At 37.9% G+C, this 19,538-nt stretch overlaps 1 protein-coding gene across 1 annotated transcript in view; it reads left to right on the forward strand.

Annotated features, from left to right (window-relative positions):
• The window catches only part of MARCHF5 (membrane associated ring-CH-type finger 5), a 57,900-nt gene extending 38,727 nt beyond the window's left edge, over window positions 1–19,173 (forward strand). Inside the window, exons 3-6 of the mRNA XM_049855732.1 lie at window positions 4,834–4,964; window positions 16,800–16,983; window positions 17,122–17,288; window positions 18,190–19,173. Coding sequence (XP_049711689.1) covers window positions 4,834–4,964; window positions 16,800–16,983; window positions 17,122–17,288; window positions 18,190–18,306 — 599 coding nt within the window. The 3' untranslated portion in view covers window positions 18,307–19,173. The remainder of the gene's footprint in view (window positions 1–4,833; window positions 4,965–16,799; window positions 16,984–17,121; window positions 17,289–18,189) is intronic.
• The last annotated feature ends 365 nt before the right edge of the window (window positions 19,174–19,538 follow it).

Raw genomic sequence — 19,538 nt, forward strand, 5'->3', positions numbered from 1 at the left:
AGAAATAGAGTGTAACATAAAGAAGACTTGGACACAAGGAGAAAAGTTTAGAACTAAAATGGACTCTTGATGACCTCAAGAATCTGCAGTTCTGGATGGTTTTGAATATGAAAGTAGGGTTGGTGTTTTAGTTTAGCAAGTTGGCATTTGAGCTGGGTATAGGTCAAAACCAGTTCGATACAAAACAAAAAGGAAACCATAAAAACCTGGGTGGGAACTTGAGTGGCTTCTGCAAGCAGCCTATTTTGCGTGTTAAATCTCTTTAATAAACCACTGGCCACTTAACAGAAACCTTAGAGTTCATGGGAACTGTTTTTTTCTCAGGAACTTATAAGAAGTATCTTGTTAAGCACTTGTATATACTCATTAAATCATATTCTGTGTTAGGAGCTTTAGTGCTCTAACAATGTATAGCGATTATGCTTCTCATGAATTAGTCATAGATGTTTTTGAGGATACCTTTCTATCCCAGACAAAGGTCATGGGTGTTCTGGGTATTATGATAAACAGGGCCAACAGATGTTGGACACTAAGTCATTAATTTTTATCTTCCAAGGTGTGTTTTTAACACCCTTGTATACCTAGACTTGAATTTGAATCATGGCTGCAACAAATCTACTTTTGCAGGGTCTACCAAAAAAAACCTGATGACTTCTTTTTCAATAAACTTGGACTTAAGAACTTCCCAATAGTTCTCAGCTCACTTTTTGATGTTACTGGGATCTGAAATGTGAAAATTTGAATTTATCCAAATATTGGTGTGTAATTTTTCTCTTAAGGAGCCCTGGTGGCACAACAGTTTAGTGCTAGGCTGCTAACCGAAAGGTTGGTGGTTTGAACCCACCAGCAGCTACACAGGTGAAAGACTTGGCGATCTGCTTCCGTAAACAGTATAGCTGAGATCCCTATGGTGCAGTTTCTATTCTGTCATATGGGTTCGCTGTGAGTCAGAATCAACTAGGTAGTGTCCAACAACAACAAATCGTTCTCTTTGTATTATTGGATTTTCAGAACTTCAAAGCTTCAATTGCTGGCTACTGTGTAAAATACAGTGCTGTTGAAAACATAAATGGTAAGGCCCACTGAGGCATTAAAAATTTAATACTTTTTTAAAATATTAAAACCTTTTTATATTTGTGAGATACATTTATTCGTACTTCTTCTCCATTAGAGTTGAGGTTTTCAAAGCCTTGGGTCTTTCCTTTCCTCACTTCCTCACAGTGCTCTGTGCTATGATCTGACTATAAGAAGAATCTAGCAACTGTTGCTGTTTTCTAAGACTGTGACTCCAAGTCATGAGATTGTACTTAACAAACTTCTGAATAGAAAGGGTATGATTTGGGAACTATCATCCAAAGGATTTTAGTGATTATTCAAATAATAATATAGCTTGTCTAGATAATCTTTAACTCTCAGAAATGCCTCTGCTGGGTGTCAATTTATTATTCTAATATTTACCATGAGGCATTTATCCTTCCTTTAAATATTTAACTAATCTTGGACTAGTCTATCTGGAAGAGGCTTGAGAGGTTTAGGCAAAGTAAACTAAAGACAAAAGCCTAGACAGAATTTTGTCAGAGAGAAATTGGAATTAGGGGATATAAAATACAGCCAGTGGCTTCATTTAATCTGGCTCCCCTTTTGCATATGACCCAGGAATGTTTAGAAGGTTTTCAAAAGGAAATAGAGGTTTTTTGTTTTGTTTTGGGCTTGTTGTTCTTTTCCATTCAATGATCCTGGAGGAAAATTGAGCTCATTATGTTAGAACCTTCTGAGATCTTTCCAGGAAAGGAAATTCAGACATCTCTAAATTGTCCATGTTCATGACAGAGAAGAATGGTGATGATAGGTTACTTTTTAGGAATTACGTATTCATTCCAAGCCATTAATTACTTTTTAGGAATCGTATTGCTTCACTCCTTCAGTAGATGATTGCCTGTAAATAAATAGGAGTAATCTTCTTATCACAATGTGATCTCTATCTGCATTGAACATAAATAGATGCCCTGGAGAATACAAATCATTAGCTTGTAATGGTGGCTTTGTTTAAAATGTAAGGATATAGACTGGAGCTACGCTAAAAGTGGCAAGCCTAAGAAGAAATGATTGTAAAATACAAATACCTTGTTGGAAAGAAAGGAGAAGACGACACATTGGGAGCATGTAAAATAACTTCTGTCCTGATAAATTCTGGTTTTGACTGGGTAGAAAGTAGTCTTATAACTTGGACTAGGTACAGAGTCAAGAGATTGTCATTTCTTAGTTTTAAATAAATACCTCAATAGAGAATTCAGTTCAAGAAATATTTAAGAGTCATAGGCAACTGGGTTACATCAATGAACAGAACAAAAAGTTCATTTTCCCTTTGGAGTTTATGTTCTAGTGCAAGGAATCTGCAAACTTTTTCTGTAAAGAACCAGATAGTAAATATTTTAGGCTTTACTTGTAGCTTTGTTCCAATAGTACTTTATTTACAAAAATAGTCAGCTGGATTTGGCCCCTGGGCTGTAGTTTCTCAACTGCTGTTCTAGTAGGTGGAAACAGAATTAATAAGTATATAAGGGTGCATTATGTGATAAATGCTTTGAGGAAAATATGCAGCAGAATAATCAAAAAGGTAGTATGATGAGGTAGGGGTTGGTAATGTGGGTTGAGGTGGAGAAGAGGAGGAACCAACCAAAGAAACTGAAAAATGAGTTATTGGTGAGATGAAAAGAAAACCAAGAGATAGTGTCCAAATATCCTGGAAATCAAATGAAGAACCATATATCAGGCAGAAGTAGGGATCACCCATGTCAAATGTTTCTGATAGGCCAAGTAAGAGAAGACTGAGCTTAGAGCATTGGATTTAGTTATGTGGAGGTTGTTAGTGACCTTGAATGAGTTAAGAGAGAATTGAAGGAGAGAGACAAAGACAAGTGAGTATAGACAACTCTTTTGTGAAGTTTTATTGCAAAGGGAACAATGAAAGGGAGCAGTGGAGGAAGAAGGAGCGAGAGAAGAATTCGTTTTGTTTGTCTTAAGATAAAAGAAATATTAGCGTGTTTGGAAATGATCCAGTAAAGAATAGGGAAAAAATGATACAGGAGAGGTGGGGGAGAATTGCTGGAGCTGTGGCCTTGAGTAGGTGAGGGGATGGGATTGTGTACAGCTGAAGGGTTTGACTTCAGATAGGTGGGTACATATCCTGGAATCCTGGAAGGAGTCTGTAGATGTTCTCTTTTGGCTTCAATTTTCTGATTAAAGAATTAACAGTAGAGAATATGAACGTTAAGGGGCTGAGACTTAATATACCTGTAGTCTTTTGCTTCTAGTAGTACCAGCATTTGAGGGATCTTTGCTTATTCACTAAGATGATTTCATGCCTTCTGAGAGAGTTATGAACTTAACCTAGTAAATTTATGTATTTTGAGGATTAAACTCCATATTACAAGATTAAATAATAATGATGCATCACATACCTTTGGCACAGTGCCTGATATCATATACCTAAACCACCCACTGCCGTTGAGTCGATTCCGATTCGAAGTGACCCTATAGGACAGAGTAGAACTGCCCCATAGAATTTCCAAGGAGCACCTGGTAGATTCAGACTGCCCACCTTTTGGTTAGCAGCTGTGCTCTTAACCACTACGCCACCAGGGTTTCTGATATCATATAGGCAGTCAGGAAATTTCTGTCTGTTGTTATCTGAGGATGAAGAGTCAATGTGCACTGAACTGGGCTTACTTTACCTCTTTGGTCCCAAAAGATACATAATTGTTTTTTTAATGATATGTAAGTTAGAGCTTGACAGCAATAAGTAAAGATGCTAATTTAAATCATAGATCCTTTGACATCTGTCCTAATGTTCTTTCTGCTTCACAGTGTGCTCTCTCTTTATGCAGTGACTAGTGATCCAACAATCAGGAGGACTCTTGACCAGGGGCTTGATAGATGATACCTTGTTCTTATATGTTTAATTATGTTTTTTTGCTGTGTTAATTTCTTTGTACAGTGCAAATAAATTCCTTTTGTGTACAGGATCCTCTTTTAGATTGTAAACCCCCAGAAGGTAGGTAATAAGTCTTAATACAGTCTAAGAAAATGTCTCAAGTAATAGTTTGTATGTAAAGGGTATTCAACAAATATGATTACTAAATCAAGAGGTTTCATAGTCCTTGGCTAAAACTTAGACACAGCTGTTGGAATGCCATAAAAGCTGGCATCATGGTCATAAAAGCAAGTTTGTTGGAGAATAATACTCAGCTAAAAAAAAAAAAAAAAAATTTTTTTTTTTTTTTTTTTTTTTAAAATACAGCATATTGAAAATCAAAGTAAGATAAATTTTCTTTGTATAACTACAAGAAAATAGAGTTGGTTACGTTTCCACACTAAATCAAGGAAGCAATGAGTAAAATCAGGGAAGTGATATTCTTACCAAGTGCTAGAGAATCTAATTGTTCCCCAGAACAGTTCAGGAAGCATAAGCTAAAATGGCTGTTTCACTCTGCAGTAGCCAAAGTGATTGAGATAAAAGCGAGAAGACTGTTTCCTTTATAAGAAGTAGTTGTACTTGAGTCTCTAATGTTAGGTTCAGGAATAAAGATAAAATTTTGAATAAAGATCATATCTGAGAATTTAGGAAGTAAAACTTAGCTATTCATGCAAATGACCGAAAAATTCTAAATCTCTTCAAATCTGGCTTTCCATCACATTTATAACAGTTCTTTCTAAAGCATCAGGACATCCAGCTTTATATAAGTATTTTGAATTGTGGAAAATATTTAACAAGTCATTTTTTTTAAAAATCCACTTTGTGTTGAAACTTTACTTGTTTTCTTTGTATTATAGGTCCAGTTGTTTACGTCCTGGATCTTGCAGATAGACTGATCTCGAAAGCCTGTCCTTTTGCTGCGGCGGGAATAATGGTTGGCTCTATCTATTGGACAGCCGTGACTTACGGAGCAGTAACAGTGATGCAGGTTCACCATTTTACTCTATTCAGTGATTGTGCTTTTGATGTGAAGATCTAGTCAATAGACTTTGGTTAGGAGTTTTTAAGTTTATTATTTTGAATAGATAATAACATTCTCATGGCTTAAAAATAAGATAATATATATAAAAAGCTATCTTGTCCTTCATTTGTCTAGGTTCTCCCTCACCTCCCCAGGTAACCACTGTTGTTAGTTTCATGTATACGCTTTAAGACTTTCCTTATATATATGCAAGCAAAAATAAGTATTCTTTCACCCTCCCCCTTTTTTTAATCCCCTGCATCCCTCTTTTTTTACAAGCATGAGCCTTGGAAGCGTTTTCATATAAGTACACAGAAAACATCCTCATTCTTTTTTACAGCTGCATGTTAACCTAGATATGAAATTACAGCTATTTAGCAACCAGTCTCTTGTTGATGGACAATTATTTGCTTCCAGTTTTTTGCTGTTACAAACAGTGCAACAGTAAATAACTGTTGATGGAGGTTAAGAGAGGCCTAAATTTCAAGATTTAGTCCCAGATCCTTGACTCTTCTCTCTTTACACCTCTTCCTTGAAGATTTCTAATTATCTTCTGTATACTTTTCATGTTTAGATCTATGTCTTTGGCCCTGATTTTTCCCCAAATCCTGTCCTGCACTTCCAGCTTGACACTTCCTCTTGAATGACTGGTCGTGACTTCACAGTCTACATTTTTTAAATTAAACTTGTCTTCTCCTCAATTAAAACCTAAATGTATTTCACATTATAATTTTTCTGTCTTAGATTTCTATTATTTTCTCATTTACTTGGTTTACTTGCTACATTCTTAGGGTTACCTTTTACTCCTTCTACTTCATAGCTCCATTTTCCAGTCCCTGACCAATTCTAAGTATTTTTTCCATTTTGATATCTCTTGCATCCATGGCTTCCTTTCCTCTCTGTCTACCACCTGACTTCTTGTCACTCTGCGATCATACCTGGATGGCTAAAGGAGCCTCTTGGTTGGTTTCTTTGACTTCATTCTCTTCTATCAATTCATCCTTCCAAATGAATCTTCCTAAAATAATACCTTTTCAACATATTACTCCTCAGCTTACCATCTCTACTGCCTTCAGTAGTGATTTTTAACTGCAGCACCTAGATCGTTTAAGTATTTAACAAACTTAGGTTTGTAGGTGATGTATTTTGCATTTCTTTAATATAAATTAGAATATGAATTTAAAAAAAAGGAATGGAGGGCTGCTGTGTTTATGACATAGTGAGACAAAGCATCGTGAGTGAGGCTTTGCCTCTTCATAAAACGTTGAGGACACCCAAAACATCTGGACACAGTTACTAGAATGAATCACAAATAGTAAAACATCATTTGGAAACCCTGGTGGCGTAGTGGTTAAGTGCTATGGCTGCTAACAAAAGGTTGGCAGTTCAGATCCACCAGGAGCTCCTTGGAAACTCTATGGGGCAGTTCTACTCTGTCCTGTAGGGTCACTATGAGTCAGAATCAACTGGACGGCAACAAGTTTGGTTCTTGTTTTTTGTTTTTGTTTTTTTTAATAGTGAAAAAGGTTGAGAACCACTAGCTTCAGGAACAGATTCCTTTTCCTTAGCCTGATTTGATATTTAGGGTCCTCTTGGTGCAGTGGTTTAAGAGCTCAGCTGCTAACCAAAAGGTCATCAGTTTGAATCCACCAGTCACTCCTTGGAAATCCTATGGGGCAGTTCTGCTCTGTCCTGTAGGGTCACTATGAATTGGAATCGACTTGATGGCAACAGGTTTCTTTTGTTTTCCACAATCTTACTTCATTCAACTTTGAGGCCTATTAGCTGTCTCCTCCAACCATGTCTTTATATTTAGTTTTTACCTTTGTACTTTGGCTTATGTTACTCTCCAGTCCCCTCTCTACTTAGCCAAATTTAAACCCTCCTTCCAGGCTTATGTTGTTTAGCTACTTTGCCTCCAGGAAACTTAACGGGCAACTGCTGCCCACTGTGATTTCTTTGTCCTCTGCATCCATAATGTTTTTATTCCTCAAATGGCAGCTAATCTTGTGCTGTCCAAGTGATATTTCTTATACAAATTACCTAAGTTATTTAACTTGTATTTAGGCCTTACTTTTCCTACTGGCAGGTAATTTCCTTGAAAGTAGAGTGTCTTATGCGTCTGTATCCTGTTACAGCATCTACACAGAGACTAATACATAAAACGCTTTTTTTTTTAGCATTAATTTTTTTATGTGACAGGTTCTTTCAGGTAGTAACAGGTTTGTTAAACTGGTTATATTCGCTGCAATAATTTGTTAAACTCCAATAATGAGTATCAGTACGTCATTACATCAGGAAGATTCAGGACTATTCACTAGAATGGACAAAGACATGGAGACTTAGAGCAGAAGATATTTTGTATTATTTAATATACAAATACATAAAACAGGAGTATTTTGCAGATGAAATTGGGTCATTTCTCTTTAAGACCTAATGAACAAAAGTTTTTAGGCTGGCTCAACCTTAAAAAATAATAATAATAATAATTAATGGAGCACTTTAACAACAGGAGATAATTAAGGAATATAGGTTGTATTCTCTAAAAAGGGCTACCAGCTGTATTTTGTCATTTTGAACCATACTGGTATGATTCATTTAAAAAGTTAACACTGAGCTGGAATCTGTGTGAAATACAAAATAAATTGAAAACCCTGACCCCATGGCCTCAAGGAACCTAGTCTAAGACAAGGTATACATAAATGAAACAACTGGAGAATAGTTTTAAGGTTATATAAATAAATGTGAAGACAGTGCAGGAGACTACATAAATAATATTTTAATTCAGAAAAGGTGAAAGATTATTTCAAGTCATAAAAAAAAGTAAGTCTTGAGCTGGACCCTGAAGGAAATAAAGAATTTGGTAAAGGCCTAAAATTATGGTAATACTTATACACAGCTTTGTTAACATTTAAAAATCTTCTTCACGTGTTCTGTTACTTAAGAAAAAAAAAGATGTTTTTTTTTTTTTTTTAATCCCAGAATTGAGAGAGGTTAGCTGTGGCGGGGTGGGTACTATTGTGTGATTTAAGAATATTAGGAAGACTTTTTACCCCCCCAAGCATATGTCATAGGGAATGTGCCCCACTACACCATCAGCTGTATTTAGCATTTGCTTTTTATTACTTGACTGTTTCTTTTTCTTCTGTTCTCTGAATACTCTGGAGTTCAAGTGAGTCAGATAAGGAAGGAGAATTGCCATTCTTTTCCTGTTTATTCCCTTTCCTTCTCCATGGACCAGTCTCAGGGTCAATGCTTGTTAGTTGTGGGCAACTTGAATGGCGCCCTCCACTTGCATTTTATTGAAGACAACATGATACCTAACTTTTCTTCCCCCAGCACTGAGTTGAACACCTTTTAAGCACTGATGGATTTAGTCCTTACAACAATTTCATGACATAGGTACGATTAGTTATCCCTAGGTTCCAGGTTTAGGGAGTTTACATGTCCAGTTCCACATAGCAAGGAAGAAGCTTTAGGGCTGCCATCCCTAATCTAGGATTCCTTAAGTGAAGCCTGGTCCCAGAGGCAGCTGGCACATTTTATCCTCAAACAGTGGAACTGTAACATCGAGCCTAGTTCTCACTTTTGCCTCTAGTGTAAAAACAACCTCCATAAGCTTCGTTCATTTGTAATTACACTACACTTAAAAAAATTACACTACACTTCGTAATCATTAAATTGAAGAAAATCTATTAGTTCATCAGTGTTCCATCCTCCCATTTAAAAATAGGGCTGTAATAAATAGGCAGTGCTTTAAAAGATCACCACTGCCTTTCTTAAAACATACTATACAGCTGTAATAATCAGAACAGCCTGGTACTGGTATAACAATAGACGAATAGACCAATGGAATAGAATTGAGAGTCCAGAAATAAACCCATACATATACGGTCAGCTAGTTTTGACAAGGGTGTTAAGTCCATTCGATGGAAAAAGAAGAGCCTCTTCAATAAATGGTGCTGGGAAAGTTGGATTTCCACATGCCTCACACCGTACACAAAAACAAATTCAAAATGGGTTAAGGACCAAATGTGCAAACTGATACTATTAAGGGTTTAAAAGTGCAAACTAAAACCATAAAATTCCTAGAAGAAAAAGTGGGGGCAATACTGTCAGGCCTAGCTTTTAACAATAGATTATCTGATATAATAACACAAGCACAAACCGCAAAAGACAAAATAAATACATGGAACCTCATAAAAATCTTAAACTTTTGTTCATCAGAACACTACCAAAAAAGTGAAAACAAGCTACCAACTGGGAGAATATCTTTGGAAACCATATATCCAACAAGAATCTAATAAACAAAAGATACATAGAACTTTCACAACTTAACAACAAAAAGACAACCCAATCACAAAATGGGCAAAGGACTTGAACAGACATTAAGCCAAAGAGGATATTCAAATTGCCACCAAACAAATGAAAAGATGCTCAGTGTCATTAGCCATCAGAGAGATGCAAATTAAAAGCACAATGAGATACCATTTCACTCTCACTAGATGACTAAGATAAAAAAAAAAGAAGAAGAAGAAATGCTGGTAAGGATGTGGGGAAAATGGAACCATTACTTATTGCTGCTGGGAGTGCAAAATGGTAAAGTTGTGGAAAATAGTGTGGCGGTTCCTCAAAAAAACTAAAAGTAGAGCTACCATCCCAAAACCAAAGCTCATTGTTGTTGAATCAATTCCTACTCATAGAGACCCTAGAGGACAGAGTAGAACTTCCCCATAGGGTTCCAGGGAATGGCTGGTAGATTTGAACTGCCAGCCTTTTTTGGTTAGCAGCCAAGCTCTTAACCACTGCACCACAAGGGCTCCGGAACTACCATATGATCCAGTAATTCCAATCCTAGGTATACACCCCAAAAACTTGAAAGCAGAGATTGAGACTTGTACACCAATGTCCACTGCAGCACTATTTACAATAGCTAAAAGGTAGAAACAACCGAAATGCCCATCAGCAGGTGAATGGATAAACAAAATGTGGTACATACATACACACAGTGGAATACTACTCAGCAAGTAGGAGAAATGAAGTATTGATACTTGCTACAGTATGGATGGAGCTGGAAGGCATTATGCAGAGTGAGTAAGTCAGTCACAAAAGGACAAATATTGTTTGTATAACCTCCCTTATATAAAAAGACAAGGCAAATGTATAGAGAACAAAGTTTATTAGCAGTTACCAGTTGATATTTGGTGCTGTGAAGTTGGTTCCAACTCACAGCAACCCTGTATACAACAGAACTAAACACTGCCTGGTCCTGTGCCATCCTCAAGATCATTGCTGTATTTGAGCCCAACATTGCAGCCACTGTGTCAGTCCATCTCATTGAGGGTCTTCCTCTTTTTTGCTGACCCTCTACCAACCATGATGTCTTTCTTCAGGGACTAGTCCCTCCTGAAAACATGCCTAATGTACATAAGAAGAAATCTCGCCATTCTTGCTTCCAGTAAGCACTCTGGCTGTACTTCTTTAAGACAAATTTGTTCGTTCTTCTAGCAGTCCACGGTATATTCAGTATTCTTCACCAACAACATAATTCAAAGGCATCAGTTCTTCTTCGATCTTCCTTATTTATTGTTCAGCTTTTGCATTGCCTATGAAGCAATTGAAAATACTGTGGCTTGGGTCAAGCACACCTTAGTCCTCAAGGTGACATCTTTGCTTTTTAACACTTTAAAGAAGTCTTTGGCAGCCACTTAGCCCAATGTTGTGTGTCTTTTGGCTTCTTGACTGCTGCTTCCATGGGCATTAATTATGGATCCAAGTAAAATGAAATCCTTGACAACTTTAATCTTTTCTCTGTTTATCATGATGTCGCTTATTGATCCATTTGTGAGGATTTTTGTTTTCTTTATGTTGAGATGCAGTCCATACTGAAGGCTGTAGTCTTTGATCTTCATACGTAAGTGCTTAAAGTCTTCCTCCAAGCCTGATGCCCCATTCTTCTTCATATAGTTCAGCTTCTGCGACTATTAGCAGCATATAGATTGAACAAGTATGGTGAAAGGATACAACCCTGATGCACACGTTTCCTAATTTTAAACCACTCAGTGTCCCCTTGTTCTGTTGAAACAACTGCCTTTTGGTCTACGTACAGGTTCCTCATGAGCACAATTAATTGTTCTGAGTTTCCCATTCTTTGCAGTGTTATGATCCACAGTTGAATGCCTTTGCATACTCAATAAAACACAGGTCAACGTCTTTCTGGTATTCTCTGCTTTCATCCAGGATCCATCTGACATCAGCAATGGTATTCCTCATTCCACATCCTCTTCTGAATCCAGCTTGAATTTCTGGCGGTTCCCTGTCGATATACTGCTGCAACTGCTTTTGAATGATCTTCAGCAGAATTTTACTTGTGTATGATATTAATGATATTATTTGATAATTTCTGCATCCTTTTGGATCTCCTTTCTTTGGGCATGTATATGATCACTTCCATTCAGTTGGCCAGGTAGCTGTCTTCCAAATTTCTTGGCATAGACTGGTGAATGCTTCCAACATTGCATCCATTTATTGAAACATCTCAGTTGGTAATCCATCAATTCCTGGAGCTTTGTTTGTTGCCAGTGCTTCCAGTGTAGCTTGGACTTCTTCACTACTGTCAGTTCTTGATCATATGCTACCTCCTGAAATGGCTGAATGTCAACCAGTTCTTTTTGGTACAGTGATTTTGTGTATTCCTTCCATCTTCTTTGGATGCTTCCTTGTCATTCAATATTTTGCCGATAGGATCCTTCAGTATTGCAGCTCCAGGCTTGACTTTTTTTCTTGAGTTCTATTGGCTTGAGAAATGCTGAGCGTGTTCTTCCCTTCTGGTTTTCTAACTCCAGGTTTTTGCACATGTCATTATAATACTGTGTCTTCTTGAGTCACTCATTGAAATCTTCTATTCAGCTCTTTTACTTCATCATTTCTTCCATTTGCTTTAGCTACCATACGTTCAAGAGCAAGTTTCAGAGTTTCTTCTGACACCCATTTTGGTCTTTTCTTTGTTTCCTGTCTTTTTAATGACCTTTTGCATTCTTCATGTATGATGCCCTTGATGTTATCCCACAACTCTTCTGGTCTTCAGTTATTAATTGTTCCGTGCACCAAATCTATTCTTGAGAAGGTCTCTAAATTCAGGTGGGATATACTCAAGGTTGTACCTTGGCTCTTGTGGACTTGTTTTAATTTTCTTCAGCTTTGACTTGAACTTGCATATGTGTAATCGATGGTCTATTCCACAGCCAGCTCCTCACCTTATTCTGACTAATTATATTGAGTTTCTCCATCTTCCCTTTCCACAGATGTAGTAAATTTGATCCTGTATATTCCATCTGGCAAGGTCCACATGTATACCAGAAAAAACCCAAACCCTTGCTGTTGAGTTGATTCCAAATCACAGCGACCTAGGGAGCAGAGTAGAACTGCCCCATAGGGTTTCCAAGGAATGGCTGATGGATTCAGACTGCTGACCTTTTGGTTACCAGCCACGCTCTTAATCACTACACCACCAGAAACCATTTATGTTGTTGAAAAAAGGTATTTCCAATGAATAGATTATTAGCCTTGCAAAATTCTATCATGTGATTTCCCGTGTCATTTGTATCACCAAGCCCATATTTTCCAACTAGTAAGCATTCTTCTTTATTTCCAACTTTTGCATTCCAATCACCAGTAATTATCACTGCATCTTGATTACATGTTTGATCAATTTCAGATTGCAGAAGTTGGTATATATCTTCAGTTTCTTCATCTTTGGCATTAGTGGTTAGTGCATAAATTTGAATATAGTCGTATTAACTGGTCTTCCTCGTAGGCATATGGATATTATCCTATCACTGACAGTGTTGTACTTCAGGGTGGATCTTGAAATGTTCTTTTTGACAATGAGTGTGATGCTATTCCTCTTCAATTTGTCATTGCCGGCATAGTAGACCATATGATTGTCTGATTCAAAATGACAAATACCAATCCATTTCAGCTCATTAATGCCTAGGATACCTATCTTCAAGTGTTCCATTTCATTTTTGACAATTTCCCAGTTTCATACTTTGTACATTACGCATCCCAATTACTAGTGGATGTTTGCAGCTGTTCCTTCTCATTTTGAGTCATTCCACATCAGCAGATGAACGTCCCAAAAGCCTTACTCCATCCGTGTCATTAAGGACGACTCTACTTTGAGGAGGCAGTTCTTAGTCATATTTTGAGTGCCTTCTAGCCTGAGGGGCTCATCTTTCAGAACTGTGTCAGATAATGTTCTGCTGCTAGTCATAAAATTTTCACTGTCCAGGTTTTTTAGAACTAGATCACCGGTTCCTTCCTCCTAGTCTGTCTTAGTCTAGAAGCTCCACTGAAACCTGTCCCCAGTGGGTGACTCTGCTGGTATCTGAAATACCGGTGGCATAGCTTCCAGCATCACAGCAACATACAGCTACCACAGTATGACAAACTGACAGACAAGTGTTGGCCAGGAGCAGGAGGAAGGGAGAAAAGGGGGGGTCAACAGTAATAGAAATATCACATTGACTTAAGAGTAGGGTTGCACAGCCAGTTATTTTAAGTGCTGTCAGTAAGCTGTACACCTGTAAAAAGTTGACATGGCAAAAGTTGTCTGAGGGATATATTTACAGCAACACCCCAAAAAATAAATAAATGAAGAGAGGAGGTGCTGAGGCTGCTTATGTACAATCAAAAATCTCATGGGATTTGCTTTGGAGCTTTAGGGTCATGGTTAACCAAATAACATGCTTACGGCTTCTGTTCTACCACCTAGTTTCTGGGGTCTTAAAAGCTTGCAAGCAGCCATCCAGGGCATAACAATTGGTCTCTACTCTTCTGGAACAACAGAGGAGAGAGCATCAGGAATAGAAGGAGGATATGGAATGTGTGGCTAATTGCCTCCATGAACAACTGCCTCCTTTGCCATGAGACTAGAGGAACTGGATGGTGTCTGGCTACCATTATTAAATATTTTGATCAAAGATTTTGTATCAAAGGGGGAGGGGATATAGAACAGGATTTCAAATTCTCATGGACTCCAGACTTTCTAGAGCCATGAAGGGTAGATGAACTCCTGAAACTATTGCCCTGAGATAATCTTTAAACCTTAAACCGAAAATATCCCCTAAAGCCTTCTTAAAACCAAACAATAGTTTAGCTTAATTAGTAAAAGCTGTCTGCCTTGAATATTATGTTCTTTTAAGAACTGTCTATATGGGATCAAATTGACAACAGCAACTCGAAGGCTTAGATAGGAACCTTAGGAAGCAGTGAATATATGTTAACGGGGAGGAACAACTGAGAAAAGGAGGTGAGAATGGTTGCACAACTCAAAAAATGTAATCAGTGTCACTAAATCGTACATGTAGAAATGGTTGAATTGGTGTATGTTTTGCTGTATATATTCTCAACAACAACAGAACAAATAAAATTAAAAAAAAAAAACAAACCACCACTGCCTTTCTCCTGTGGTGAAATGCAGGCCTAGCTGCGTACGAAGATCTAGCTCTTAGCTTTTCAGTAGAAAAAAAAATAGACCTTTTTTCTAAACCTGCAGTTCTGTAGGCTTTTACCTTATACATGTATGACATATTCTTAGAGAGGGCATTCTATAGTTTCTGGATCTGACATCAAAATTGAAGTCTTAAAAATAATAATTTTTAAATCTTGGAGAATAAGACCAGAAATGCACATGATTACACACTGGGGTCACCGGATTTGTGTTGGCCAAAGTTAAATCAAGCCCATTGCTTGATTCACCTTTCATTTATTGAGCTTGAATATGATTATAAACCCAAACAAACCCGTTGTGGTCGAGTCGATTCCTATTCATAGCACCCTGTAGGACAGAGTAGAACTGCCCCATAGGGTTTCCAAGGTTGTAATCTTTACGGAAGCAGATTGCCACATCTTTCCCTCGTGCTGCTGGTGGATTTGAATCATTCACCTTTCGTTTGGCAGCTGAGCGCTTATTCACGGTGCCACCAGGACTCCAAGTATGGCTATGCTAGGTCTTTAAATAACTTAAAAAAAAAACAGTTGCTATCGAGTCTGCCCCATTTTGCTTCACAGCATTCATATTTACACAATTTGATTGTTTCTCAACCCCAGAAGTCATGTGTAGCCCACCATTTTATCTCCAGTACCTTGGCCTCTGTCTGGTACATAACCCATACTCAGTTGAATAAATGAATGCATGCAAGTCTGGGCTGTGTCCCTACCTAAATTTAAAAAGCACCTAATTGGTCCTCTCCACACACTTTTATAAAACATTTTTACCTGGATTGAATCTGTGCCTAGAATTCAGTTTGTCCCGAGCATGCACAGATTGCCTTTGTTGCACATCTCCTTGTATTCCAACTCAAATCGTCTGCTATGATAGCTGACACAAATAGCATCTCGTTTTTTGGAAAAATCCCAACTACTTTTGCATGACCTTGCTTCCCTAAGTGTGTTTTCATCCCTGGGCAGCTTTTAGTATTCCCTCCTTCTCTCCCTCCATTCATTCCTTTTCCTTCTTCTCTGTCAAGATAAAGACAAGGTTCTTTTCAGTCCTTCCTTCCTGGCCTGTTTCTCAAGTTTGGTCAAAGAAACTTTGGGCATCTATATAATAGGTGTCCTCCTACCAAGACGTTCCCTCATTGTGTGACCCTTATTGGGCAAAGAGCCCAAGACTCTATAATAGTTTCCTTCCCATGTCGTAACTGCCAAGAATAATACCTCGGAGAAACATCTTTAATTTGTAAGCAATTGAGAATTTTACTAAACCAACAAAACCCATCATCATCAAGTTGATTCTGATCCATAGCAACCCTATAGGACAGAGTAGAACTGCCCCATCAAGTTTCTAAGGCTGTAATCTTTATGGGGAAACCCCGGTGGTGGTGTGGTTAGTGCTACGGCTGCTAACCAAGAGGTCAGCAGTTCAAATCCGCCAGGCGCTCCTTGGAAACTATGGTGCAGTTCTACTCTGTCCTATATAGGGTCGCCATGAGTCGGAATCGATTCAACGGCAGTGGGTTTGGTTTGGGCTTTAATCTTTATGGAACAGATTGCCTTCCAGTCAGCAGTCGAGCACTTAACCACTGCACCAACCAGGGCTCCTTGAAACTCCTACTGCAGCCCCTTAAATCTAGACTGTGGAACTCCACTTTGTGAGAGTGGGTCTGTAGAGCAGACACTTAGCCGGCTAGCGAGATCACACCCTGTCTCATCCACCACTGAGTGAGGAAAAAGAGCCAAAGACAAGTGAGCTTTCAGGGCATCTCTGAAGGCCAGCCCCACCCATTGACTGCCTATGTTTACCTCCTAGGAGGAAGAACAGTAAATCAGATGCTTTGCTGGAAGACAAATAAAAACCTACTGCCGTTGAGTAGATTCCGACTCATAGCAACCCTATAGGACAGAGTAGAACTGCTCCATAGAGTTTCCAAGGAACACCTGGCGGATTTGAACTGCCAACCTCAGGGTTTCCGTAAGACAAATAGGACCTAGAATTATAGCCAGTCCCACAACCCAGTCCAACCAAATCAGATAAGAGGAATGGAGTCAGGATCCAGAAGTCTCTTCCCTTCTATTGAAATGTAATCAGTGTGGATTAGCTTTTTTTTTTTTTTTCCGTTGAATGAGAAACATTTCTTATAAATAAATCAGGATTGATAGCTTTCTAGCTTATTTTTGAAACTTTGTTTCTGTATTCTTGTGAAGTTTTGCATTTCCTATAAAATTAATTGAGCTTAAACATGCAAAATCCTTCATTAAATAAAGAAATGATTGTGGTAAGTGCTATCTGTTTCACAGGTCGTAGGCCATAAAGAAGGTCTGGATGTTATGGAGAGAGCTGATCCTTTATTCCTTTTAATTGGACTTCCTACGATTCCTGTCATGCTGATATTAGGCAAGATGATTCGCTGGGAGGATTACGTGCTCAGACTATGGCGCAAATACTCGAATAAACTACAGATTTTGAACAGTATATTTCCAGGTAGAGCCCTAAATTGTGGTTGTAATGTACATGCCACATTGATCTTGCATGTTAGAAATATTTAAATTAATACTTTAAAGTGGGTTTTAGCTGTTCTGATTTATTTGCAGTGATACATTGCCTTTTTTCCCCCTCTAGGGATCGGTTGTCCTGTTCCTCGAATTCCAGCCGAGGCTAACCCTTTAGCAGATCACGTCTCAGCTACCCGAATTCTGTGTGGAGCCCTCGTCTTCCCTACTATTGCGACGATCGTTGGTAAACTGATGTTCAGTAGCGTCAACTCTAATTTACAAAGGACAATCTTGGTAAGATGGCTTTAATCTTACTTTTTTCAAATGACTGTACAAAAGAGAATGAACTGTGTATTTGTTAAAAAACAAAACAGTGGGGCTGTATAAATATTCAGTCTGTGACTGCTGTGCCTTAAGCCTTTGTTTGATCCCTCCTGCCATCCAATAGCTTGAGTGGGAATAGAGAGGGGAGGAGTTGCTGCCACAGTTCTGGCCTTCCGGAACTATGCTGTGACTTCTTTCCTGGAATTTGCATAAATCATCATATTTATCCCTCTTGCCAGCAAAATCATGGTAAAGATCTTCTGTTCTAGAATTAGACTGCCTAGTTCAAATCCTTTCTCAGATATTGCCTTGCTCTGAAACCTAAAGCAAATTTCTTGACTCCTCTGTACCTATAGGATGGGGATGATAATGGTACCTACCTCAGGATTATTGTGAGGATTAAATGAAATAATTCGTTTGAAGTACTGGCACATTGTAAGCACTCATGTTGTTTGCAATTGTTATTACTATTGCCACTTTCCCTTTCTGATGGTAACTTGGACGCAGTACCCTAGCATTCTTCTATAGAAGAGTAGATATAGATACATATGAAGAATGTTGACATTGCAAATGTTTTGTTACATGGATATTTACCACAATAAAAAATAGTAAGTAGGGAAAAAAAAACTGGTAGATACAGAGCTAAATGGAAGGAAGATCACTCAGGATAATAAGGTTTCTTCGTCTGCTGTTACCTGTAGTGTCTCTCTCTCTCTCTCACCCCCTAGTAGATAAGAGTACTGATTTATCTGAAGCTATCTGAATTAGTTTTGTATCAAAGCATATGTCTTTTATAATCTAAGTGAAATTCTTTTTAACGTTGTTTCTTTATACCTGAATTATAAAAAGCTAATCTTTCTTTTTATTTTAGGGTGGAATTGCTTTTGTTGCCATAAAAGGAGCATTTAAGGTTTACTTCAAACAGCAGCAATATTTACGTCAGGCACACCGCAAAATTCTAAATTATCCAGAGCAAGAAGAAGCATAAAACTGACTTCTAGTTGTTCTGCAGTCCTCTCATCCATGAGTCTGTTGTGTTGTTCTGATCCCACCGTTAATGCACAGTAGTGGAGACTTGTGATAAGCTGCTGCTCCTATATTTTTCAAGAAATAAAATAAAATACTTAGGGCAGGGGAAATCCTCTCAGTAATCACGGAACCCAAGGATGTGATTTGTTTTCATTGTTTTATATGTACTTCTTTTATGGCAGTTATCTGAACCATTATCTTAGCATGGAAACCTGGGGTTTATTCATGTTTTCTCCAGACAGAAATGTAAAGATCTGTGCAGATATTAAAAAACGCACACACACTTTTATTCAAATGCCTCTTTTGTACATGTTCATGTTCAGTGTTTTCTTAGAATCAGCAACTCAATGAAGGTACTATGAGGATTTTTCTCACTGGTATAATTTGATTACCTGCTAATAGACAGGAGCATATATTAATATGAGGAAATGGAAATTTAATTAGCTATAAATAACAAGCCAAAAATGTATGTAAACATTCAAATGATTATCTGAACAAATGAGATTTTGTTGTGTTTTTCTTAATCCATGTGATGTCCTCCAAAATGTATAGGATAAAAATTCACAGGGCTTCCAGATTGATCACTTTTTCGCTGTTAAATTTTATTTATATAATGTTGATGTCTCATAGTTGAAAATGCAGTTTTGACCCAAGCAGTCTTAACTACAATGTATGTGTGTATGTGTATGTCAGTCAGTCATCAGGTCCTCCCATCATTGGGTGTAAGGTTTTTCAGTCCATATTTCTAGAAATTAGAGCTGCTGGTTTATAGTAGCTTGAGCACAGAGACAGATTTGCAAAAAATCAATAAAGTTATTTTACTCTCCTCTCTCACTGATTCAGTTATTCAGATATTTGCTGAGCACCTCCCATTTGCCCAAGCACTGTGCTGAGTGCTGTGGGATGCAGTGGTGAACAAGACAGACGTGGCCCTGCTCTTAGAGAGTTTACTGTCTAGTTCCAGTAGATGGAAAACCAGCAGTGAGTGAACCATGGTGAGGCCTTGAGCTCTGTTTTTATACCAGTCAGTGAGGAGATAATTTTGAACAAGAAATCTTGATAAATATTGAGGTCATTGTTTTAGGCTTAAGCCAATTTATCATAGCAAACCAATACTAATTATCTCTAGATTTTAACTGCTTGTCATATTGATGAGGCTAGCACCTTAATAATCACTGTTTAATTAGTTTT

The sequence above is a fragment of the Elephas maximus genome, chromosome 16 (genome assembly GCF_024166365.1).
Source record: "Elephas maximus indicus isolate mEleMax1 chromosome 16, mEleMax1 primary haplotype, whole genome shotgun sequence".
NCBI classification, from domain to species: Eukaryota; Metazoa; Chordata; class Mammalia; order Proboscidea; family Elephantidae; genus Elephas; species Elephas maximus.